Raw genomic sequence first — 24478 nt, 5'->3', positions numbered from 1 at the left:
TATTTTTCATTCGAATTCTCTTCCTTCTTGTGAATTTCTCCTGGGGAGCAATTTATTCTTGACATTTGCACGGCCTTGTGTCACAGTTTTATGTTCAGCAGCAGGACTAGTTTCCAGTCTGATTTCACCACTAACTGTGACTGCAGGCAAGTCGCTTTACCTTTCTGAATCTCGGTATCTACAGTCTCTGAAAAATAAGAATAAAAACTGTGGCGACTGCACAGGCCTGATTTGAGGATTAACGCACGTATATGGTTGCACACAGAGCCCCGCACAGGGTAAGCGGTCAATAAATATGAGCTATTATTATCACCAGCGCGGTGTCCTCATTGCCTCCCCACCCGCACGTCAGGGAGTGTTGCCGCAAGAGCCGAGCAGGCTGCCTCCCGCGAGCCGCTCCCGGCAGCGCCGCGGCCCCAGCACAGCTACAGCCGCTCGGGCCCCAACCTCGCGGGTGCGTCGCCCTGCGTGGGTGCGGAGCCAGGGCCCTGCGGGGAGCGCAGGGTGAGTCTGTGGCACCATAGGGGAGGGCGGTGCCGCGCTGGCCAGGGGTCCCAGAGGTCCCGGGAAACCCGGTGCAGCCACGTCCGCTGGCCAAGGGGTTTGAGCCGGGTGATCACCGAGGGCCGCGCGTCTTACAGGGTGGGGCCCCCGGAAAGCTGCAGCAAGCGCAGCCCCACAGGGGCTCGCGTGCCCGCGCCTGGCCCAAGATGGCGCCCCTCCCCCTCCCCCGCGCGTCTCCGCCGCTCGGGGCGCGGCCCCGCGGCCTGCGCGCTCCTGGGCGGGGGATGTTGTGATGGAGAAGCCGCGGCGCAGCCCGAGCCCCGCAGCCTGAGCCACCTCCGCCACCTGGGCCTGGGGCCTCGCCGCGCAGGTAGGAGCTGCCCCTGCGGGGGCCCAACCCCGGCGGCCGGATCCCGACTCCCAGCAGGCGACCTACCCTGCAGTCCCCTTCCTCGTGGCGGCCCAGGTCTCCTAGCCAGGCCCGAGCCCACCCCAACCCCCCAAGACTGGGCGGACCTCCCACCCGGGCTTCTTCAGACCACCCGCCTTTGCCCCTCTCAGGGTCCGCTTTGGTCCTCACACCACCCGCTCCCCTGATCTTTACCTCTTGCTCCTTGGGACAACTAGGGGGCAAGTGTAGGGGACACGGAGCCAGGGGCTTTGGGGGTGGGGTGGGGGAGGGGAGGTCTAGCGCTGGGAAGGGGATGGGGTGGGGTAGGAAGCAGGCCGCACGGAATCCCGCAGGAGTCCCAGGCCAGGGCTCTGTCAAGCCGCATTCTGTTGCCCTCAGCGACCGAGGGGTGTGCCCTGGGGCCGGCTGTGTCCCCAGCTCAGCCAGGAGGCCTAGCACTGTCAGGAACATTCATTAGGAGCAGTTTTCCCACCTTCGGTTCCGAGGTTAATCCGAACCTATTTTGAATTTGCCTGTGTGTGTCTTGCATTCTGAGCCCCTCCAGCTGTGGTTTCAGCTCTCCACCCTTCAAGGCAAAACCTTATTTATACTTCCTAACTTCCCATTCATTCTTGAAACCACTCCACTCGGTCCTGACACCCACTGAAACTGTCCATGCCAAGGTCATCTGAGACCTCCGAGTAGTAAACTCTAGTGGACGCTCTCCTTTGACTCCCTTACCTTTCAGTGTTCAGTTGGCTGTCAGTCCACTCTCCTTGAAACATTTTCCAGTCTTCTCTCCTAGGCATTGTCTGCTGCTTTTCAATCTCCTTTGCTCTCTCCTCTCTTTTATGTTGAGGAGGCTCTTGCTTCTGTCTTGAGCTGTCTTCTCTCATTTTGCCCTTCCTCTCTTGGAATTTTATTCACTCTCAAAAGTTTCAAATGTTATGTATATTCTGATGAATCCAAAATTTATGTATCTGGTATAGACCTCTCTCCTAAAATCCAGACTCATATATCCCACTGTCCTCATGACATCTCTTTGAAATTCCTATAAGAATTCCCAGCCTACAGATCCCAAGTTGATCCCTCCTTCTAACTCTGTTCTTCCTTCAGCTTTCAGAAATGACTCCTTTCCAGTCAGTTTCCAAGGCTGGAATTCTGGACAACATTCTAGAATAACCTCTCTCCCTTACACCTCTACATCTGATTTCATCAATTTTTGTCATGTTTATTACCTAAATGCTTCTCAAATACATTGTTTACTCCATCCCACTGTTATCAAACTTACTCTTGATTGCCACTCTTTTTTCCTTGACAGCTGTAATAGCAGGCTCTCTTGCCTACCTCACCTTAGCTAGTCTCAATATAGCACCCAGAGTGATCTTTAAAAAAAAAAAATATGACGTTTACTCATTCAACAAATAGGATTTGAGCCCCTAATATACATCAGGCACTGTGTTAGGTACTGAAGATATAATTATAGGCAAAATAGATTGGGTTTATGAAGCTGAAAGGGAAATCAAATAAGTATAACATTACAAATGTAATAAACACAAAGGAAAGCTGTATGGTGCTTTGAGAGCACCCGAAAACAGAAGCTAAGTTGCTTGGGGAATAAGGAGAGAGGGTCAAAAGAATATGATGTTTGAACTAACAGATATAAAAGAGAATTAGGGTTCATTAGGCTAAGAGAGTACAGGTTGTAGTAAGAGAGTAGAGGAAGAAGCTTCCAGGCAGAAGGGAAATCATACAGAAGAAGAGAATTTCAAAGAGTCAAAACCACTGAGGCTAGAGAGGATAAAAACCAAAGCTGGGGGCAGAAGGGACAAGGTAGGGGTCAGGCTAAACAGGACTATTTAAACCATGCTAAGAATTTTGACCTTAAAGTCCTTGACCTTGATTTAATTTTTTGATGGTAGTGAGGTATAGAGTAGATGAAGTCCAGACATTTTTCTCAAAGAGAAAATGACCAGTACTTGGGTGTAGATTGAATATTGGGAATGAGAGAGAAGATTGTATCTCAGATGGTACCCCTACTTCTGATCTGCACAACAGGATGGCTGGTCATATCATTCCACAATCCCAGATCCTGAAAGAGGACCAGTTAGGGGAGAAATGCAAGTGGGAATATTAGTTTGAGCAGTCTTTGAAATATTCAAATGGAGTTGTTGAGTAGAAAGTTAATGTACATGTCTGAAGCTCAGATGAAGAGTCTGATATGGAGATGTGAATTTGGAAGTCCTCAGTATTTAGAAAGCAACTGAAACTGTGGGCATGAATGAATTCCTGAATTGAAGATGGGATAAGAAAGAGAAAAGGGCAGAAGAATGAGCTTTGAGGAATTCGGCCTGTAATGGCTGGTAGAGGAAGATGAGCCAGCAAAGGAGTCTAAGAAGCCAACAAACAGTAACCAGAAGGGTAGGAAGAAAACTGGGAAATGTAGAGTGTGGGAGCCATGAATGAAAGTTAGATGAGGAGTTCATAGGGTCAAATGCTACTGAGAGTACAACCAAGATGACCAAGTGTCCATTGGATTAAATGACATGGGGTCATGTTGACCTTTGTAGGAGCTGTTACTGAGTCTTTCTAGGAAAGGAAGCGGATTAACAAGGATAGGGACTGAAGTTGGTGATGTATGTTTGAGGGTGTTCCCCAACTAATGGTTTCCCTTTCCTCTGTAATTAGAAGAGCAGTTCATCTTTGAGAGGAGGGGGAGTTGGTAAGGGTGGTCCAAGGAAAGTTGTGCTCTAGGCTCAGACAGGCTTTCACTGATGCTGGGCTAGAGTAAGTCCCAGGCTTGGTGGTGCTTTTTTCTTCCCCCGTCACAACACTCAATCATTTGTTCGGTAAATAGGAAGTGCACATAGGTGCCAGATGCTATTCCAGATATTGGCATTTCACTGTATTATAAGGAGTTGCTCAGTGACTCTTTTCCCCTAGACTGTGAGCTCCTCCAGGGAGGGAACTATTTCTTTATTATTCATCACCCTTCCCTATGCCTAGCTCTGTGCAGGGAATCTAGTAAGCTGTCAGGGTAGAAGACCCCTGACAGAACAAGACTCAGCTTCTACTCCTATGGTCTAATAGTAGCTTTTCTAGGTTTAGTGACCACTCCTTTAGTTCCAGTCCATCTTCTTGCCTTGAGCTAGAACCTGTTTGCTCTTTCCATACCTTGAGAGACTCCAGGTCTCAAAGTAGGAGAGGAAAGGTTGAGCTGTGCTCCTTCTTGAAGAAGTTTATCAGTTGGTCTCTTTTTATTTTTTCTTTTTCAGAAACAGGTCTCACTAAATTGCTGAGTATCTTAAATTGCTAAAGCTGCCTTCAAATTTGCAATCCTCCTGCCTCAGACTCCCAAGTTACTGGGATTACAAGTGTGAGTCACCCTGCCTGGCTAATTGGTCATCTTTTTGACCTCAAAAAGTGAGATGATGATGGCCACACCACCTGGGATGATGTCCAGGCTTTAGCATTTACAGCAGATCTTCCTCATTCCATTCGCAGTACTTTCTGCCCTGGTGACCAGATTGGTAGGGCTGCCCTGAAGTCAACCTGGCTTTTCACTTTCCTAGCTTGAAAGGGCATGTGCCCTTCTCTGAGCACAGTTCTCAGTGCTAAAGAAGTTGGTCCTAGCCTGACCACTGAGAACCTGACTCCGTTCACCATTGCTTCAGAGAAGGGCTTGTCATCCCTCTGACTGTCAGAGTCATGGGGTCTTCCACCTCCTAAAACTTATGGAGATGCCACCTTCAAACAGTCTTAAGACAGAATGTTGGTTTAAGTGAATTTTCCCCTGTCTCCCTTTTTCTGGACTTAGCCTCATTTGTCCAGGACTCCTATGCCATCTGAGCCTCCTCTCAGTGGTCCCTTCATCATTCTGTAGTACCCTCCCTAAAACTGCCTTGCCCGTGTCTACCCTGTGGGACCACACAGGCTTTCTTGGTGTTGATTCCCAGCCAGTTTCAAGCTTCCCGGTTCCTAATTCCTCCCAACCCAGTGTCTGTGTCCTCCATCCTTCCTTTCCTTCCACATGACAGCTCACTCTTGTAGATCTACAGCACTCTCCTTGGTAATTGGAATGCAAAATTGAATAAGACATGGTCTCAGATACTTTTATACCATGTGGTACTGGACGTTATGGGACACAAGAGGGAATAATCACTGGAGGGTGGGGAGAGTACAGGAAAGATTGGTTAGGAGCTGTTTTGAAATGAGCCAAGTTTTGAAATACAAGTAGAGGTTCTCACAAGGGGAGACAGGATTCCAGGCTGAGAAAACGATGTAAACAAAGATCCAGGGCTTTGTTCCATACGTGTGACACATTCCAGAATCTGCCACAGTTCATGTGGCTGGAGTATAAGGTATGTAGGAGGCAGGAAGGAGGAGGAGATCTGAGAGGTCCTGGGGGTTGGCTCACAGGGACTCTCTGGTATCCTGATAATAAGCTCAGACATTATCCTAAAGGCAGTGGTGAGCCCTTTAATTTTTTAAACCAGAGAGTGACACAATCTGGTTTCCATTTTTGGAAGATTACTGTGGTTCTGGGTGGAGGCAGAGCTATTTTTTTTTCTTTCTTTATTCCAATGACCATGAGTTTCCTCATTGCCCAGGTGGAGCCACATCGAGCAGATTAACAATTACACGTGAGGCAGACACATTGACAGAAACCATTTTCCATTTATTCTATTATGTATGCATAGCATCACCACTAGGATTTGGGGAGCTAGAAACCATGGAAAGGGAAGCTGTGGCTCCTGCCTCAGGACCATGCACCAGACCTAAAGAGATGGGGGAGCCTGGCTCAGGCAGTATAACACCTGTTCTAAGCACAGGAGGTAGAAAGTATTGGGGCAATGGGGAGTAGGGAAGAGCTCCTTAGTGGAGGAGCAGGGAGTTAGGGAACTGAGATAAGAAATTGAGAACAAAACAGAAACAAAGAACTGTGGTGTGTGTTGGAGTGGTCAGTGAGGGGAAACTGTTGGGGAAAGGGCCAGTCAGTTAGGAGGAGAGAACTCTGTGTGAGGTTGTTGGGGAAGAAGAGTAATAGGTAGGGGTGGCTGAAGTCAAGATTGTGGTGAGGGCTTAGGATGGGGAATAATTGGGTTGTGGTTGGTGGGGAGAAGTTAATTGGGAGATGGAGGGAACAGTGAGGGTCCTGGGAGGGCACATTTTATAGTGGGGATCAGAGAAAGAGAATAACAGAGCAGTGGAAGGTCAGGGAGAATGAGAGGGTTCCATGGTGGGGATGTGGTCTGTGAAGGGCTGGTGAGGAGGGCATCTGAATAGGTGGGTAGGGTGGGCTGTTTTTGTAGAATAGAAGATCCTCTTACCTAACAGGCAGAAGTTGAGCCCACTTATTCTCATGGGACACAGAGCAGTATGTGCTACTTACATGGAGGTAGGTGGAGGCATCATCAACCATTTCCAAGACAGAGACATAAACCCAAATTTTTTCTGACACTGGCAGAAGAGATGCTAAAATGGGGCCTGGAGGAGATGTGAGGCCAGACTCATATATTCATTCAGCACATTTTTGTTGACTTCCTACTCTGTGCCAGGACTGTTCAGGCACTAAGCATACTGTATTTGTGTGGGTAGGAGCAAGAAAAAATCCTCACCACCATGGAATTTAAATTAGGGTCAAAATTATTTATCATTCAATAAAATAAATACTAAATTAGCGTGGGAAAAATGTGGGATTGCTGAGGAGGGGAGTGGTAGTCTGCACAGAAGGGCTCACTGAGGATGTAACATCTGGGCAAAGACCTGAAGGGCTGGAGGGTTTAGGTCAAAGGCTTCTATGGTGACCCAGGCATGGGTCATTTTAATAGCTGTAAGGGGGAACTGGTGCCCAAGGTGAGATTTCATAGAAACAGTCACCAAAATATAACTTTATTTGGCTAAAGGAACCATGAATTGGAACTCAAGTCCCTTTCTCTGTGACCGTCCTTCCTCTGCCATGCTCTGGAGGTTGGCTCTACACTTACTCGCCCTTGCCACACAGGCCCTAGTATAGGGAGGGCTTGGAAGCTGGTTGAGCTCAGAGATTTATAATGATTCAAACATCCTGGGGAGCTCACATTGACGGGGCTTAGGATAGCAGTGTGGCAGGAAGAAAGGGACACTAAGTGTCCAGTGTCCAAAACACACGAGCCAGTCCCATGCCAGCTGTGTCCCTGGCACAGTAAGCTCGGGTTGGATGAGCTGGGGGTGGAGATGCACAGAGAGCCATTGTGTGGAGGCTCTGCTGGTGGCGGTGAGGGCAGAGCAGGCACTGACTGTGCTATCCCAGATGACCAGGGCTGAGGAGTTTGGGGATGCAGTGGGCAGCACAGCTGGTCCTGGCCTGTGATGGTGGTGATGGAGCGGGGACCGAAGTTGAGCCCACTTATTCTCATGGGACACAGAGCAGTATGTGCTGGTCTACTGAGTGTGGAGAGATGAGAGGCAGGGTACAGGTCTGAGACAGAAACAAGGATGTTGCTGTTCTGCCCAGCTGCTCAACATGGTCTCCCTTTCCCACTCCACAGGATCTGCCAAGGCCATGTCTGTTCCATCGTCATTGAGCCAGTCGGCCATTAATGCCAATAGCCACGGAGGCCCTGCACTGAGCCTGCCCCTGCCCTTGCACGCTGCTCACAACCAGCTGCTCAACGCCAAGCTGCAGGCCACAGCTGTGGGACCCAAGGACCTGCGCAGCGCCATGGGGGAGGGTGGTGGGCCTGAGCCAGGCCCTGCCAATGCTAAATGGCTAAAGGAGGGCCAGAACCAGCTCCGGCGGGCTGCCACAGCCCACCGTGACCAGAACCGCAATGTGACCTTGACCCTGGCAGAAGAAGCCAACCAGGAGCCTGAAATGGCACCATTAGGCCCCAAAGGTCTGATGCATCTATACTCTGAGCTGGAGCTCTCAGCCCACAATGCAGCCAACCGAGGGCTTCGAGGACCTGGCCTTATCATCAGCACCCAAGAGCAAGGGCCGGATGAAGGAGAGGAGAAGGCAGCAGGGGAGGCCGAGGAGGATGACGAAGATGAGGATGAGGACGAGGAGGAGGACTTGTCTTCTCCCCCAGGGCTGCCTGAACCCCTGGAGAGTGTGGGCCCCCCTGGGCCTCAGATCCTTACAGATGGCCCCCGGGAACACAGCAAGAGTGCCAGCCTTCTATTTGGTATGCGGAACAGTGCAGCCAGTGATGAGGACTCAAGCTGGGCTACCTTATCCCAGGGAAGCCCCTCCTATGGCTCCCCAGAGGACACAGGTACCTTGTAGAATTTGACATGGGAATGTGGGAGGGCATGGGGTCAGAGATCAGGCTTCACACAGAGGCCAGGGCCAGCCCAGATGTGAGTTGCGGAATCCATGTCCTTGGTCCTCAGTAGTCCTTGCCCAAATTATCTCATCCAGAGAGTGTGTGGACAGTTTGATACCTCTATTGATCCTGTGTGCCATGATGGATGGATCTATTTGTTATGCATGCCATCATGGTTAATATATGGATTAGTCAGTTTATTGGACACTTACTAGATATTGGGCACTTACTGGCCCTCTGCTCAGCATTATCATATTTAATAGTCACAGTAATGCTGTGATGTAGATATTGTATTTATGCCCATATTGCAAATGATGAAAAAGATGCCTGGAAAAGTTTAGTAGTTTTTAGAAGATCACAGAACTGAGATCTAAACCTGGTCTGAATTTAGGCCTGATCTCTCGGTCCTGTGTTACTTTGCCACCAATGCATACAGCAGGAGGCACTGTGGTATGCTTGGCAGCCTGCTGCTTTAGCAGGCTGGGTCTGGAGGGAGCAATCAGTACCTCCACACAGAAGTCTCTTTGGAAAAACTGGCAGTATTTTGTGTTTATGATCCACATGCCTTGTGCAAAGCACCATGGCCATTGCAATGATAGTTTGCCAGAAATAGGATATTGACCAAAAGTTAGGGAAAAAAGGAAGAATTAACTTATGTTATTTTTTTGTGTGTGGTGGGGGATAGATATTAGTATTATAAGATTGATCATTAAGTGTATCACACTTAAATTAGTTGACATTTGCTAATATTTCACAGAGATATGGACAGAGCTGAGAAACAGAGAAGATCACAGACTATATCTACAACCTAGAAATTCCGTGAATGGGAGTAAAGATTAGGGGGGCTGGGCATGGTGGCACATGTCTGTAATTCCAGCAACTCTGGAAGCTAAGGCAGGAGGATTGCAAATTTGAGGTCAACGTCAGCAATTTAGCAACTGCTATCTCAAAATTAAAAAAAAAAAAAAACAAAGATTGCGGATGTAACTCAGTGGCAAAGCACCCTTGGTTTCAATCTCTAGTACCCCATTCCCCAAAAAAGTGGTGGAGTGTTGGGAATATTAGTGGTAGAGTACCCCTGAGTTTAATCCTTAGTACTGTAAAAAAAAATTAGAAAAATTGGGGGGCTGGGAATGCAGCTCAATGATAGAATGCTTGCCTAGTATGCATGAGGCCCCAGGTTTGATCCCAGTGCAAAAAAAAAAAAAAAAAAAAAACAAAAAGGGAAAGACTCCCATTTTCACCAGGCAGTGGACTTCATACCCAGACCCCAAACTGTGGGTCCCTTGCAGGAAACATGCAATTCAGATGAACTTAGAGCACACCGTTCCCTTTCGAAAAATTTTGTATGGATATTTTGAAGTATATACAAAAAACAGAGGTAATAGAATAATGAGCCTGGTTTACCCTTGACCCAGTTTCAATAATTACTAATACATAGTTAATCTTGCTACATGTATGCCCCCACCCACTTCTGGGTCCCAGCCTGTTATTTTGAACAAACAGTTTCATCTGTAAATGTTTGCATATGCATTTCTGCAAGAAAAAAACTCTTTAAAAAATACTACAATTCCAATATCATATCTACAACATTTGAGCAATTCCTTATTATCATCAAATTCTCAGTCAATGTCGGCATTCTCCCTGTTGTCTAATAAATGATCCTGCTTTTTAGGAACTTCAGACTGTGAAGTCAGTATCCAAATAGGTCTGTGGTTGATGTCTCTTAAAGTTTCTTTTAATCTACAAGTTCCCGCTATTTCTCTCCTTATTTTTCAGTTTTGGTTTTTTTTTTTTTTGTTTTGTTTTTTTAACTGGAGAAACTATGTTATCTGATGTGGGGTTTTTGGACTTTTCAGACTCATTCCCTGCGGTGGTGTTTAGCATTTTCCTTTTCCCCTAGATTTCATATAAATTAGTAGAAAGTTTCAGAACTTGGATCAGATTCAGATTTGAGGAGTTTTGTTTTGTTTTTGTAAGAACACTTTATAGGTGGCATCGAGTATACCAAAAGCATCTCTTTTTATGAAGTTAGTGGCTTTTGATGGTCATCAATTCCACCCCACACCACCCTGTTCCACTCCCCTTTTTTTCCCAGCACTTGGGATTGAACCCAGGGGTACTCTACCACTGAGCTACATTCCCAGCCCTTTTTATTTTATATTTTGAGACAGGGTCTTGCAGAGTTGCCCAGGCTGACCTCTAATTTGTGATCATTCAACTTTAGCCTCCTGAGTATCTGGGATTAGAGGCATGTACCACTGAGCCTGGTACCTACAACCCTTAAGAAGGGACAGCCTTTGTTTCACTCCAGCTGATTATTTTTAGGATTGCGGGTAAAATGTAGTCTCAAAGGAGTCAATTCAAGAGAAACTGAAAATTAGATATTGATATAAAATATCCCAATTTCTAAACATTAGCAACTAATTCTGTTTTTCCCCCCCCCCCAAAAGCACTGTGTAGGCCACACAGAATCTGAGACTTGTGTCAATCTGCAGGTCACAGGTGACTAACTGGCAAACCTAGGGAGTATGAGTCTTGGCCAGATAGAGGCTTAGTGGCTTCTAGGTGATCACTAGCAGCTGCACTTATCATCCTGTGGGAGTTGTGGGGTAGAAGTGCTCAAGAACTGGGAATGGTATGCAGGTATGGGCAGAAATCTCAGTAAGGAGGTGGGAGTGGCAAGAGGAGTCTTAAGGATCATGCACTGGTGGAGATTGTGGGTATTGAAGGTAGAAGTGTGGGGACAGTCCCAGCAAGGGGTTGGGTCACTGCTTACTCTTGTGATTGTTGCTGTGACCATGAAGGCCCCAAATGTTTGAGTTCTTGTAGGAATGGGAATAGGATGGAGCACAAATTATTTTCTCCTTTGCATACTAAGATCTTCACAAAGTTGTTGATGGGATGCCTAAATACATGAATGAGTGAATTAAATGAATGGATGATAAATTAATGAATGAACTTTACTACCTATGTTGGGTTCATACCAGGTTCTGTGCTTGTCCTAGATGCTGGGAATGTGTACTACACAGGAAATGTGTTCTTACCCTCTTGGCACTCACAGTCCAGTGGAGAGACAGAAGTAGCTACAATATGTATGATCAGCTGGAATGTTGGGGAAGTGTAGGAGGAATCTTTACCTGCCTGTGTGTGGTGGTGGGGGACAGGGGAGTGGGTCATTTTCAAGAAGTGACTTTTACACTGATATCTGATGGAGAAGTAGATGATTGAGAGGAGGTAGGCTGGGCTTGGGCAGATTGGTGGAAACTAGATAGGAAAATGGAAACCAGTTATGAGGGTGTTGCAGTAATCCAGGTTAAAAACAACAGCAACAAAAATAATGCTAGTAGTCTGGACTGTGATAGTGATTTGGGATGGAGAGTGATTTACTTAATCACTGAATGAGTGATTAAGTAAATCACTGAATCCTGAGCACATGAGTATACCTGACTTAGCTATTAAGGTGTTTATGAATGAACGAAGGAAGAAAGGAAGGAATGAAACATGAATATTTGCATTCATGTGTGGATGCCTGCATGAATTGATGCAGGAAAGTGTACATTCTGGAATTAATGCATGTGTGTGGAAGCAAAGGCCCTGGTGGGTTGTACTTGGAGAGAGATGTGCCAAGCTCCAGAAGGGCCTCCCAGATGGTCAAGGGGGGAGAAGCTGCCCTCCAGGACAGATCGGAAGGATGAAGCTCTTTGAAGCAGGAAGGTACAGGCTGACAGGGAAGGCAGATGGATTGATGTGTGTGACTCATGAGATGGTGAACTGAACCCAGATTCCAGAAGTGTCTAATCCTCCATAAAGAGGGCTGCCCTAGCACTGTGGAGGGCAGGGGCTCCTAGTTGCTGGTGTCCCTGGAAGGTTTTAGCAGGGAATCCTTGAGTGCAATGGAGGGTCTCTGGGGAAGAACTTGCATTTGATGAGTCTCAGCTGAGTGCCAGAGCCTGATGTGGGGATTGGAGAGATAGTGATCACTGCCTAGAAGGCAGATAGATGGGTAGGAAGAGCCCCTCCTCATTGGGCATCTGTGGGCGTATCTCATTCATAAGCTGAGGATTGTGAAGCACCTTGCACACCTCATGTCAGGTGTGCAAACACTTTGGTGTAACCACACCCACTACCAGCCCCTCTGTGCCTTGTTGCCCAGCATCCTGGGTCTTGAGACTGCCTGTCCCTCAGTGCTGCCTCTTGGACCAGTCAGGATTCCTGGTTTCCCTGGTAACGGGAAGCACGTCAGCAGTCTGGGCGCTCCCAGCCGGTCCTGTGCTGCCGTTGCCGAGGAGACGCTGCAGCCTAGCTGGGCCCTGGAAGGTGAGGGGGGGTGGTGCTGGGAAGCCCCAAGCCCTGCCTCAAGCTTGCTAGGGTCCAGGCCCTCAAGGACCACCCTTGGGTTCAAATTGCTGGGCAGGTTCTAGGCAGGGGAAGGATCCCTGAGGGCCTTGAAGCCACACCCTATTTATGCTGAGAGCTTTAGGCTCTGCAGGGATCTAGGTGGCTGGGGTATTCCCTAGTGGCTGAGCCTCCTGGTGTTCCTAAGATTAGGCTTGATTGTGGCATTGAAGTTACTGCTGAAGGGTAGGATGGAGATTCTGGATTGGGGGAGAGTGGCCAGGGTCAGGAGGAACAGGTATGAGCAGGAAAGGCTAGGGTCTCATGAGACCCCCACTTCCTACTCCCATCCTCACCCCAAAGAGATTCTCTAGTATGGTGGTCTTGGCCCCTCCCTAGTGAGCTCCAGGCGGGGGAGGATCTTGCCTGGCAGACGTTCTGCCCTGGTGAAAAGGGGGTGGGATGAGCTTTTCTCTGCAGCCCAGCACCAGGCTGTGAGTCCAGCTGGCAGGGCTGGAGGGGCTGTGAGGAGGGAGGGTGAAAGCAGGAGGGGCCAGGAATGAGCACCATGTTCTCCCAGGACTTCTTCCTGGCCATCATCCTTCAGGACAGCAGCCCAGGTGAGGGGGTAGCACAGGACTGGGCATGATGAGGGGTGGGGCTGGCACAGAGAGCAGAAGTGGAAGATGCATGAGCTGGGTACCATGGAGGGAGTGGTTAGCTCTGCTGGTGAAGGAGGAGTGTATGTCACAGATGCATGGTATGTATGTATGTACATGACGTGTTTGCCTGCATCTACATGTGGCAGGGGTCATGGTATGAGTGTGATGTGGCTGACATGTGTTATGTCTGAATGGGCATCCACCTATATGTGTGGTATCCACAAATGTGTACGGTTATGGAGATGTGGAATCTGCACACCTGTGTCAGGGGCTAGTATATATAGCTATTGCTATATTTATATATATCACTTCGCAAGTATATGGAGTTGGTGTGTGTATTTGCCCCTGCACACACATATGCACCTGTATGTGATACCTGCTGTCTGTGCTGGTATTTTCTATATTTGGCATAACCTTGTGTTTGTGGCTTTATAGATATGTGCTAGGGCTTGTATATAACATATGTGTGTGTACACATGTATGTGTGCAGGAGCTAGTAGGTGTGTGCACCTTTGTGTACCCCAAGATATGGATATGTATAATGTATAAGAGGTTAATTTGGGTCACCCAGCCTCTCTCTCACTCCCATCCTTCTTTCTTCCCTGTTTTCTTCCTTCTCCATGTGTCCACATTAGGCAGTAGCAAAGCTCAGGAGGAGACCTGAGCCATGTTGCCTGCTGGTGGCCTCCCATGAGGTGAATCAATACTGTAGGCTCTGGGCTGGGGATGTGGCTCAAGCGGTAGCGCGCTCGCCTGGCATGTGTGCGGCCCGGGTTCAATCCTCAGCACCACATACTAACAAAGATGTTGTGTCCGCCGAGAACTAAAAAATAAATATTAAAAAAAAATTCTCTCTCTCTCTCTCTCTCTCTCCTCTCTCTCACTCTCTCTTTAAAAAAAAAATTACTGTAGGCTCTAGAAGGAAGCAGGAACCATGTTGTGCTATAGCCCTTCCCCCACCCCTTCTTCTCAAACATGGGGTCTCAGGGAGGGGACTGAGCATAGGATCTGCTATCTATTTTTTGGATGGACTGACCCTTACCAAGCCTCCACCTGGCAGATTCCTTCTGGAACCCCAACGCCTTCGAGACGGATTCCGACCTGCCGGCTGGATGGATGAGGGTCCAGGACACCTCAGGGACCTACTATTGGCACATCCCGACAGGGACCACCCAGTGGGAACCCCCTGGACAGGCCTCCCCCTCACAAGGGAACAGTCCCCAAGAGGAGTCCCAGGTAAGGCTCAATGGCCTATTGTTTCTTGACCAGGGATGGAGAGGGTGTGTGCTGCTAGAACAGGATGAAAAAACCACTCACTTCTCCCATCCCCTCTCCCAGCTCACCTGGACAGGCTTTGCCCATGGAGAAGGCTTTGAGGATGGAGAGTTTTGGAAGGTAGGTGAGGGGACCTGCTTCACTATAGAGATAGCTGAAGAAGGTACATCATTTTGGTTCTGATTCCTCAATCTCTTTCCCAAGGATGAACCCAGTGAGGAGGCCCCAATGGAACTGGGATTGAAGGACCCTGAGGAGGGGACATTACCCTTCCCAGCTCAGAGCCTCAGGTGAATCACTAGACATAGTGGGCTAGCAATGCGTTGGTCTCTTTGGAAAGGGCTTTGTGATGACTCCACATAGGGGGCACCATGTCAAGTGTTACCATTTGCCTCCAGCCCAGAGCCACTGCCCCAAGAGGAGGAGAAGTTGCCTCTACGGAATGCCAACCCAGGAATCAAGGTTTGTTCCAGACTAGTATGCATTCTTCAGACTGGAACCCCTTGTGTGGTATGCAGGTCATCCCTTCATGCTGTGCTGCGAGGGTATCTTTAGTCTTCATGAAGCTTCCAGGTCATAAGTTAGGAGTTCTTTTAGTCTTTAGCACAGAGCCTCTTCAGTTTTAATCCAACCAGCCAGTGATCTGCCACAGACCCTTCCAGGCTAGTCTTAGATGCCTCCTTGTACCAGCAGGGGTCTCCCCTGAGCTCTTCCTCTCCTTGACCATAGCCTATGTTAGGGGCTTCTCAGTCTTAATTCAGAATGCCCTCCCACCTGACAGGAAATTCTGTGTCCTGTGCCCAGGGCATCTCCAGTTTCAGCTCAGACTTTCTACCCCAATCCCCTCTGTGTCTGGCAGTGTTTCGCCGTGCGTTCCCTAGGCTGGGTGGAGATGACTGAGGAGGAGCTGGCTCCAGGACGCAGCAGCGTGGCAGTCAACAATTGCATCCGTCAGCTCTCCTACCACAAAAATAATCTGCATGACCCCATGTCTGGGGGCTGGGGGGAGGTGAGGGCCTGAGCCAGGGAGTTGGTGGTGCTGCGGGAGTGTGGGGGAATTGTGGGAGATGGGAGAGCTTACCTGCACAAGGGGGGATTGAGGGAGGGGTGTTGGGCCACCCCAAGGATCCCTCCTGTGGGATGGATGAGTGACCTCAGCCTGGGACAGTGGGAAATGGTTGCCTAACAGCCCTGGGGATGATAAAAGAAGTTATGGGAGAGAGGACATGTGACCTCTACCAGAGTGAGGCCCGCAGGTGGGTGGACTGACACCAAAGCAAAAACCCCCCAGCTGTGGCTGATGTCTCCTGAGCTGGAAGTGGCAGAAATCAGCTGTCTTCCCAGCTGGGATACTAATGATGAATGTCTGTTTTCTGGGCCTGCAGGGAAAGGATCTGCTGTTGCAGCTGGAGGACGAGACACTAAAGCTGGTGGAACCCCAGAGCCAGGCACTACTGCACGCCCAGCCCATCATCAGCATTCGCGTGTGGGGCGTTGGGCGGGACAGTGGAAGGTGGGAGCAGGGCCTGGGATTTGAGGGTGGGGTTCATCTATCAGTCCAAGTCCTCCTCCCTAACTCTGTTCTTTGCCTCTCTTGTGCTGCCGGACCCAGGGAGAGGTACTATACCTATCTGCCATGACCATCCCCACCTCTTTCACCTGGATCAGACACCTTGAAGCACCCTAGCTCCCCTGTTCTGTCCTGCCCCTTCCTTCCCTGCTGTGCTTGACCATTATGCTCTTCCTCAGCATGTTTGCCTTTCTACCCTCCCTCCAGAAGGCAGCACCTACAGGGCACCGTCCAAGGGCAGAAACTATTTTGGAACTGTGATGGGCAGGGAGGATGTGGGTGGGTTGGTGGCCAGGCTCAGCACTTGATGGCTCTGGGAGACACTGAGGTGCCCCTCCCCCAACAGGGACTTTGCCTACGTAGCTCGCGATAAGCTGACCCAGATGCTCAAGTGCCACGTGTTTCGCTGTGAGGCACCTGCCAAGAACATCGCCACCAGCCTGCATGAGATCTGCTCTAAGGCACGGCCCCCTCCACTCCCTGGACCAGCTGCCACCTTTGCTCTACAAGGGTGTGGGTGGAGTCACTGAGGGGATGGGGGGTTTCATGGCCATGAAGCTCTAATAGACACCCCCCCCCCTCCTCCTGTCCATTCCTTCCTTCCTCAGATCATGGCCGAACGGCGCAATGCTCGCTGCTTGGTAAATGGACTATCTCTGGACCACTCTAAACTTGTGGATGTCCCTTTCCAAGGTCAGTGTCACAATCCCACCAGGTCCAGCTCAACTTTGTTGGCAAAGGTGGGGCAACCAAAGAAGAGATTGAGTACTTTGGATCAAATAGTGAAGGGATTTTGGTTAAAGGGAAATAGGGAGAAGAAGTGGAGATGGGGCCTTGGCTTGGCAAATGTCCAGGTTATGCCCTGGTTGTTGGAGACGAGGTCTAAGCAAGGTCTACCATCACAATTGACTCTCCTCTTCTTTCCACAGTGGAATTCCCAGCACCTAAGAATGAATTGGCACAGAAGTTCCAAGTCTATTACCTGGGGAATGTGCCTGTTGCTAAACCTGTTGGTATGTGTGTCCTTTCTACCCAGGGACCATCAGCCTGATCCCAGAGCTCTGCCCCTGCCCTTTACCTTCCAGTGCTTCTTCTAGTGGACTTTCCTCACACTTGGTGTCTCCTTGCCCTTCAGAATTCATCCCATCTCCCCATATCTCTGTCTTGGCTGTATCCTGTGACTTACTTATAGCAATAGTCAGCATGCCTTCACTGAGCACCTGTCATGTGACTGATGCTGAGCCAGGCATAGAAGGATATCCCACTCCTACATTCTGTGCAAAAGTTTTTGTGGGTTTGGGGTACAGTTAGTAGGTGACTGAAGATACCAGGTAGCAGTTTGAAAATGGGTTTGGTATTATAGCACCAGCTGTGGGCCGTGAGCATCCAGAGAAAGAAGCAATAAGCACCATTGGCCCATGCTTTACTGTTGTCAAGTACTTCCTTTTTAGTTGTTGTTAGTATAGGGGATTGAACCTAGGGGTGCTTAGCCACTGAGTTACATCCCCAGGCCTTTTTTTTTTTTTTTTTTAATTTTGAGACAAGGTCTTGCTAAGTTGCTTAGGGCCTCACTAAGTTGCTGAGGCTGGCCTTGAAATTGGCAATCCTTCGCCTCAGCCTCCCAAGTCACTGGAATTATAGGTGTGCACCAACACCCTGTCTTCTAGTACTTTCTCATATTATGACATTTAATTTCTGATAATACTATGAAGTTGGGATTATAATTCACACCTGTTTCTAGATAAGAAACTGAGGAGACTATGCTTTAATGGTACCTGTCATTGACTAGTGCTGAGCCAGGCACAGAAGGATATCCAACTCTTGCATTCTGTGCAAAAGCTTTGGTGGGCTTGGGATACAGGTAGTAGGTTTATTCACTTAACAAATACCTTTGAAGTTTACCATGTGCTAGGCCCTGTATTAGGCACTGGGAGAACAATGGATATAGTCTTGCCTTCATGGAGTTTGCAGGAGGTTACAGTAGAAATATAAGGAACCAAATAATCACATAAATGCAAAGGTAATAATAAATTTATTTATTCTTGGAAAGAAAGTAGCAAGATGTAACAGGAATTTCATCTATTCTGGGGAATCAGAAGAAACTTCCCTGTGAAAGTGACATTTGAACTGAAGTAAATAACATGAATAGAAAACAATGTAGGAAAATGAGATGGAGGTGGGGACAGGGTAGGGAAAGGCATTCCAGGAAGAATGAACAGTGTGTGTGAGGGTCCAGAGTGGGAGGCACTTTGGTACTTGGAAAGCACTGAGAGAAGGCTAGCAGAGCAAGGCCAGGCTGAGGGTTGGGCAGTGGTCAGGCTGTGAGGAACCTCAGGGACCAGGTGAATGATTTCATCTTCAGGCTAGGAGCCATTTTTGTTAGTTTCCATTGCTATAACAAAAACGTGGGATATCAATTTATAAAGGGAAAAGACTTATTTTGGCTCATTTTCAGAGGTTCTAGCCTATGATCAGTTGGCTCCATTACTTTTAGGCTTGTAGTAAACAACATATCATGCAGGATCATGTGGAAGATTCACTTCATGGTCAGGAAGCAAAGAGAAAGAAAAAAGCCAAGGTCCTATAGTCCTCTTAAAGGGCAAGGGCTTGTCCCCAACCTGCAGACCTCATACTAGTCCTGCTTCTTTTCTTTTCTTTTTTTTTTAATATTTTTTTTATAGTTGTAGATGGCTTTATTTTATTTGTTTATTTTTATGTGGTGCTGAGGATTGAACCCATTGTTTCATACATGGGTTCTACCAGAGCTCTGCCACTGAGCCCCAGCCCCAGCCCCAGCCCACAGCCCTGCTTCTTAAAGGTACCACAACCTCCCAATAGTGCCATAGGCTGAGGATCAGCCTTTAACACATGGACCTTTGAGGGACACTTTCCAAACCATAACACCATTGAAAAAATTTCAGGAGGGTACTGGACATAAGTAGATTTGTATTTTGTAAAGCTCACTTTGGCTGTACCATGAAGAAAGATGTTAAGAAGTTAGAGATGAGTGTAGGTAGCTCAGTTAGGATGCCCTTGCAGTAGCTGTAGCTAGATGGTAGAGCTAAAGAGAAGTGTGTGGGCCTACCCTTGGGGCCTTCCAACATTTAATGAATGGGTGGAAGAAGATTACACTTCCAAGGATAGTGAGAGTAGGAAAGAGATGGGAGGGAAAAATAAGGACCGCTTCCCAGAGTGTCTGTGTCAGGTATTATGTGTCAAATGACACCAAGGAAGAAATAAACATGTGTGGTAAATGAATAAACAAATAAAGGATAAATGAACAAGATTTGCCTCAAATTACCTACAGAGCCAAAAATGGTAGTCCTAGAACTCAAACCCTGGCCATCTTTAAATCTCTTCTCTTTGCTTCAAACCATGCTGATTTTAATGACCAAAACCTTACTTGGAAAGAGAGAACCCTTGTTTGAAAAGGTGGGGACTGAGGTTTTGAAGGAAAGCTTGGATTTGTAAAGGAGTAGGTATTCCAGTTGGATTCACTGACAAAAACTTGGAGCTAGAGGTGAGCACAGCATGCTCAAGGAACAGGAGGCTTTGTGTAAACCTTTGCATGTATTCCCTCCTCCTCACCCTCAACTTCTAACCCCTTTTTGGCTCCTCTAATTAAAGCTATTAGCCTCACTCCCTTGTCTGTTTTTTTTGTTTGTTTGTTTGTTTTGTTTTTGTTTTACTCTTCAATCTACCACTTTACACAGCTCTGTAGGTCTGTTCTGGTTAAGGTGGTTTCTAAGCTCACTTCCTGCTTTGTCTATACTCCCTTTTCTACCCCCTGGTACCAGAGATTGAACCCAGGGCTGCTTAACCACTGAACCACATCCCCAGCCCTTTTTATGTTTCATTTTGAGACTGAGTTTCACTAAGTTGCCTAGAGCCTCACTAAATTGCTGGGACTGGCTTTGAACTTATGATCCTCCTGTCTCAGCCTCCCAAGTGGCTGGGATTACAAGCATGCACTACCAGGTCAGACTATTTATATTCCCCTTTTAACCTCCCTTTTAACATTGCTTCTCCAGAAGCTGCAGTGTTCATTCATTAATGATTCATTTATTTAGCAAATGATTATTGAGTACCTGATTTACATCAGGTACTATTCCAGGTCTGGGCATACATTAATGAATAAAACTAAAAAAAATTCATGTCTTCAAGTAGCTTACATTCTATAGCAAAGGAAGATGGACAATAAAATAAGTAAAGTATATAGTATTTTAGAAATCTACAACTGATATGGAAAAAACAAAACAAGTATAGCTAGATAAGAGAGATTAGGAGTATGAGTCTGATGGTGAGGGTATAGGTTTTAGTCCTGAGTTGTTACCAAATCTGACAGCCTTTTTCTATACCACATTCATTTTTAAATTTATTTATTTGTTTGTTTATTTTTGTCACTGGGGTTTGAACCCAGTAGTGTTCTACCTCTGAGATATATCTCTAGCCCTTTTTACTTTTCATTTTGAGACAGGATCTTGCTAAGTTGCCCAGGCTGACCTTGAACTTGCAATCTTCCTGCCTCAGCTTCCCAAGAAGCTGGGATTACAGGTGTGCACTCTGGCATCCAGCCATTTCCTTGCTTTTGCCACCTCCATGTCAATATGTTCTGACTCTGAGACTAGGCTCCACCCCCATAGTTATCTACATATTCAGCAGTTTGACTTTGATGTCCCTCTCACCTCTGTGAACTTAGAGTTTTCCCATTGCTTTGACCTAAATTCATAGACATCATACCCCTCTGTCCTGTTTTTGAGGCTCCCTTGCAGTGTGACCTGGTCTATCCACTCCTACCTGTGTGATTACGCTTCTGTAGATTCCTGTGTTACTTGGTTTTACCAGTTAGGTGCGTTTGCCCATGCTGCCTTGAGGGTGACTTAGTCATGCATCTTGAATTCCTTCAGCAGATAAGTTCTGTGTTAGGACTGGGGACTTAGAGAGGAGCCAAACATGCTCTCTATTCTTGAGATGGCCACAGTCCAGTGTGAAAAAAGAGTTTCCAGCAGTTACAAGGTATTGTGGTAAGAGTTGTCTTAGACTTGTCCTTTCCCTGTTCTGGAGAAGGCTTCTGAGCCAAGACCTGAAAGATGAGAATCTGGAACTCTCAGACAGCCAATGCCGTAAGGGCGCTCCAGACAAAGGCTTCTCCCTTCATCACACTCTGTGTTCCATGAGGGCATCTTCCTCTCTTGCTTTATATTCCCCATCTGCCTAGCAGTCCATTTGCCAAGATTAGATGTCAATAAATGCTATATAAGTCATTTGAAGCTCAGAGAGCAGTAAAATTATGAGGCTTGACAGCTCAGATGAGGCCTGTTTTGGAAAGACTTGCACACTTAGGAGAGGAGTTTGGCCTTGATTCAGCCAGAGGTAAGATATGCAAGGCCAAGATTGGAGGAGATTTTCAAGGAAGACATTTATCCTTTGCTTTGTCTTCTGTTCACAAAGTAGCCATGTGGTCTGCTCCCAATAGGAACTTAGAGGCACTGAAAGGGGCATGGACCACAGAGGCTTGTACCTTTTGTGTTGACCATTTAGTCAGTGCACGAATACAGATGGGACTGGAGCCCATGCCTCTACTGAGCTGTGTACTCCTGGATTGTTTCTTGCTGCATTCAAGCAAAAGTGGGATGCATAAATGGCAGTGTTTAAAAGTAGTTTCAGGTGAAGGAAAACATTGTGTTTTAATGGAATAATGACTTATTTAAAATTCAGGTACCTTGCTGGGTGTGGTGGTGCATGCCTCTAATCCCAGAAGTTTGGGAGGCTGAGACAGGAAGATCACAAGTTCAAAGCCAGCCTCAGCAAAAGCGAGGCGCTAAGCAATTCAGTGAGGCCTTGTCTCTAAATAAAATACTAAAAAGGGCTGGGTATGTGGCTCAGTGGTTGAGTTCAATCCCCTGAATCCCAAAACAAACCAAAAAAAAAAAAAAAAAAAGTCAAGACACCTTGTTCATTGAGAACACTATAGAAATTTTTGATCTGGGCACAGTGGCACATACCTGGAATCCCAGTGACTCAGGAGGTTGAGGCATTAGGATCACAAGTTCAGTGCCAGCTTCAGCAACTTAGCAAGACCCTAAGCAATTTAGCAAGATCCTGTCTCAGATATAAAAAATAAAAAGGGCTGGGGTTATGGCTCAGTGGTAAAGCACCCCTGGGTCAATCCTTCATACAAAAAAAAAAAAAAAAAAAAAAAGGTTTTGAGTAGAACTAAGATTGTGAAAGTCCTTCTGAAAACTAAGAATATAAAGAAGAAAGAGGTAGGGGAAAGGCAGATCCTTATTCCTTTATGTGATTTGTATATATTACCTAGTCTATAAGTTTCAATTTCTTTATCTATAGGGTGGTAATAAAAATACCCTATGTAAGATTATAAATAAGATAATCCATTATAATGATTTAGCACAATGTGATAGAGTAAACCCTCCTTAAATGGATATCTTTTTTAAAAAAAATTTGTTCTAATTAGTTATACATGAATGGTTATCTTAAAAAACAAAACAAAACAAAACAAAAACGGGCACATAAACCAAAATCCCAGTGACTTATGGGGCTGAGGCAGGAGTATCACAAGTTCAAGACCACCCTCAGCAATTTGATAAAATCCTGTCTCAAAATTAAAAATAAAAAAAGGGCTGGAGGATCTCAATGGTGGAGTGTTGTAGGTTTGACTCCCCAGTACCCCCCAAAAAAAAAATTTTTTTAAATTTTAAATTTGTGGTTCCTGGGAGTACTGGCCTAGGTGATTTAGAAGCCAAATCCCTCTGTGAAGTAGTACAGTATCTGAACGTGGGTGAGCACTAAGGGAGTTCGGGTGGGGAGGGCAGAACTTGGGCAGGAGCCTGGATGCAGTGGCACACACATTTAATCCCAGCAACTTGGGAGGCTGAGGCAGGTAGCAGGTACTTAACCTGCTTAAATTACAGGTCAGCCTGAGCAACTTAATAAGACTCTGTCTCAAAACTCAAAAAGGACTGGGAATATAGCTTAATGGTAGAGTGTCCTTGGGTTCAATCCCTAGAAACACACACACACACACACACACAAGAACCTTGGGCAATGAGGGGAGCCGGGGCAAGTCAGTTTAGGAGGCTGGAGGAAAAGGCAGAGGCAGTGAAGAAAACAAGCCTAGGATTCAAGATAGAAAAAAAAAAAATAGGAGAGGGTCAAATTGAGGAAGAGAGCACCAAGAAAGGGACATCTGGACAGCATTGTCCTCAGGGCCATAGGTGGGTTGGTGGAGTGGGGATGGAGCAAGAGCCCCAAGTTTAGTAGGGCTGAAGGTCAAGGGCAGAGCTGGGGTGTCTTCACCCTTCCTTCAGTGGTATTGTTTGTGTCCCTATCTTCTAGGGGTAGATGTGATTAATGGGGCTCTGGAGTCAGTCCTGTCCTCCAGTACCCGTGAGCAGTGGACCCCAAGTCATGTCAGTGTGGCCCCTGCTACCCTAACTATCTTGCACCAGCAGGTAGGTAAACAGCTGGGGTAGAAGGAGGCCTGGTTGTGCCTTGCCATGGTGGGAATCTAGGGGTGAGGGGAAGCCTGAGTCTGAGGATTTTTCCTTTTTAACTGGGTTCCTTCCCTCCAGACAGAGGCAGTTCTAGGCGAGTGTCGGGTACGCTTCCTCTCCTTCCTGGCTGTGGGCAGAGATGTCCACACTTTTGCATTCATCATGGCTGCCGGCCCAGCCTCCTTCTGCTGCCACATGTTCTGGTGCGAGCCTAACGCTGCCAGCCTCTCAGAGGCTGTGCAGGCTGCGTGCATGGTAAGCAAGTGGGGTAGCAGGGTGGTGATGGGACCTTACACAGGGCAGACTGGAAAGTGAGTGCACCTTCTGCCTCTGCAGCTCCGCTACCAGAAGTGTCTGGATGCTCGCTCCCAGACCTCCACCTCCTGCCTCCCAGCACCCCCTGCAGAGTCTGTTGCCAGGCGTGTAGGTTGGACTGTCCGCAGGGGTGTTCAGTCGCTGTGGGGCTCCCTTAAGCCCAAACGTCTTGGGTCCCAGACCCCATGAAGATGCCCCACTCCTCCCTCCACCTGCTCATGTTGGGCCCCAGGGAACTCAAGGGTGTGGGGCAGGAAGGAGCCCTGGATACTATTCTTGAGGTCTCAGGTCCCCCAAAGTTGCCCTTCTTCAGTACCCCTGGGTTCCCTGCCTAAGGGCTGGGGTGGAAAGAGATCTAATCCCTTCAAGGAAATGATAACACTGGATTTAAGACAAGAGGAGCAGGAAGCAAGGCCAGTCCTGGGCTCTCCATCCCTAGTATTTGAGGTGGAACAGGAAGAACTGGTCCAGACCAGGCCCCATCTTCATAAGGCCCAGCAGGGCAGAAGGAGGGGACTGGTCCAGGCATGGATCCCCCTCCCCTGTTCTGTGGGCACCTCTGCTATACTGATATCACTAATAAAGTCTGTCTGCGCTGC

The 24478-nt window shown here is 47.6% G+C and overlaps 1 protein-coding gene across 2 annotated transcripts; it reads left to right on the top strand.

Moving 5' to 3' along the window:
* The first annotated feature begins 337 nt into the window (after window positions 1–337).
* APBB1 (amyloid beta precursor protein binding family B member 1) lies at window positions 338–24478 on the top strand. 2 transcript variants are annotated; one of them, XM_081263673.1, is made up of 14 exons: window positions 338–504; window positions 7426–8154; window positions 14266–14441; window positions 14544–14600; window positions 14685–14770; window positions 14879–14942; window positions 15340–15489; window positions 15866–15993; window positions 16397–16511; window positions 16659–16743; window positions 16980–17063; window positions 23407–23522; window positions 23643–23819; window positions 23901–24478. In XM_081263673.1, exons 2-14 carry the CDS (start codon window positions 7440–7442, stop codon window positions 24066–24068), a joined length of 2121 nt encoding a protein of 706 aa, XP_081119799.1. In that variant the 5' UTR covers window positions 338–504; window positions 7426–7439; the 3' UTR covers window positions 24069–24478. The 2 variants fall into 2 exon arrangements, with proteins under 2 accessions (XP_081119799.1, XP_081119800.1); XM_081263674.1 differs by lacking the exon at window positions 338–504 and adding an exon at window positions 526–874.

This window comes from Spermophilus citellus (assembly GCF_964194105.1).
Source record: "Spermophilus citellus genome assembly, chromosome: 2".
In the NCBI taxonomy this organism is placed as follows: Eukaryota; Metazoa; Chordata; class Mammalia; order Rodentia; family Sciuridae; genus Spermophilus; species Spermophilus citellus.
This window is presented reverse-complemented; position numbering and strand designations above follow the sequence as displayed.

Excerpts from the sequence above, each read along its gene's own strand:
- APBB1 (XM_081263673.1), top strand. The coding sequence starts at position 7,440 with ATGTCTGTTCCATCGTCATTGAGCCAGTCGGCCATTAATGCCAATAGC. Across the intron at positions 15,994-16,396 it reads GTTGGGCGGGACAGTGGAAG|GGACTTTGCCTACGTAGCTC; the intron begins GTGGGAGCAGGG and ends CTCCCCCAACAG. Across the intron at positions 23,523-23,642 it reads TAACTATCTTGCACCAGCAG|ACAGAGGCAGTTCTAGGCGA; the intron begins GTAGGTAAACAG and ends CCTTCCCTCCAG.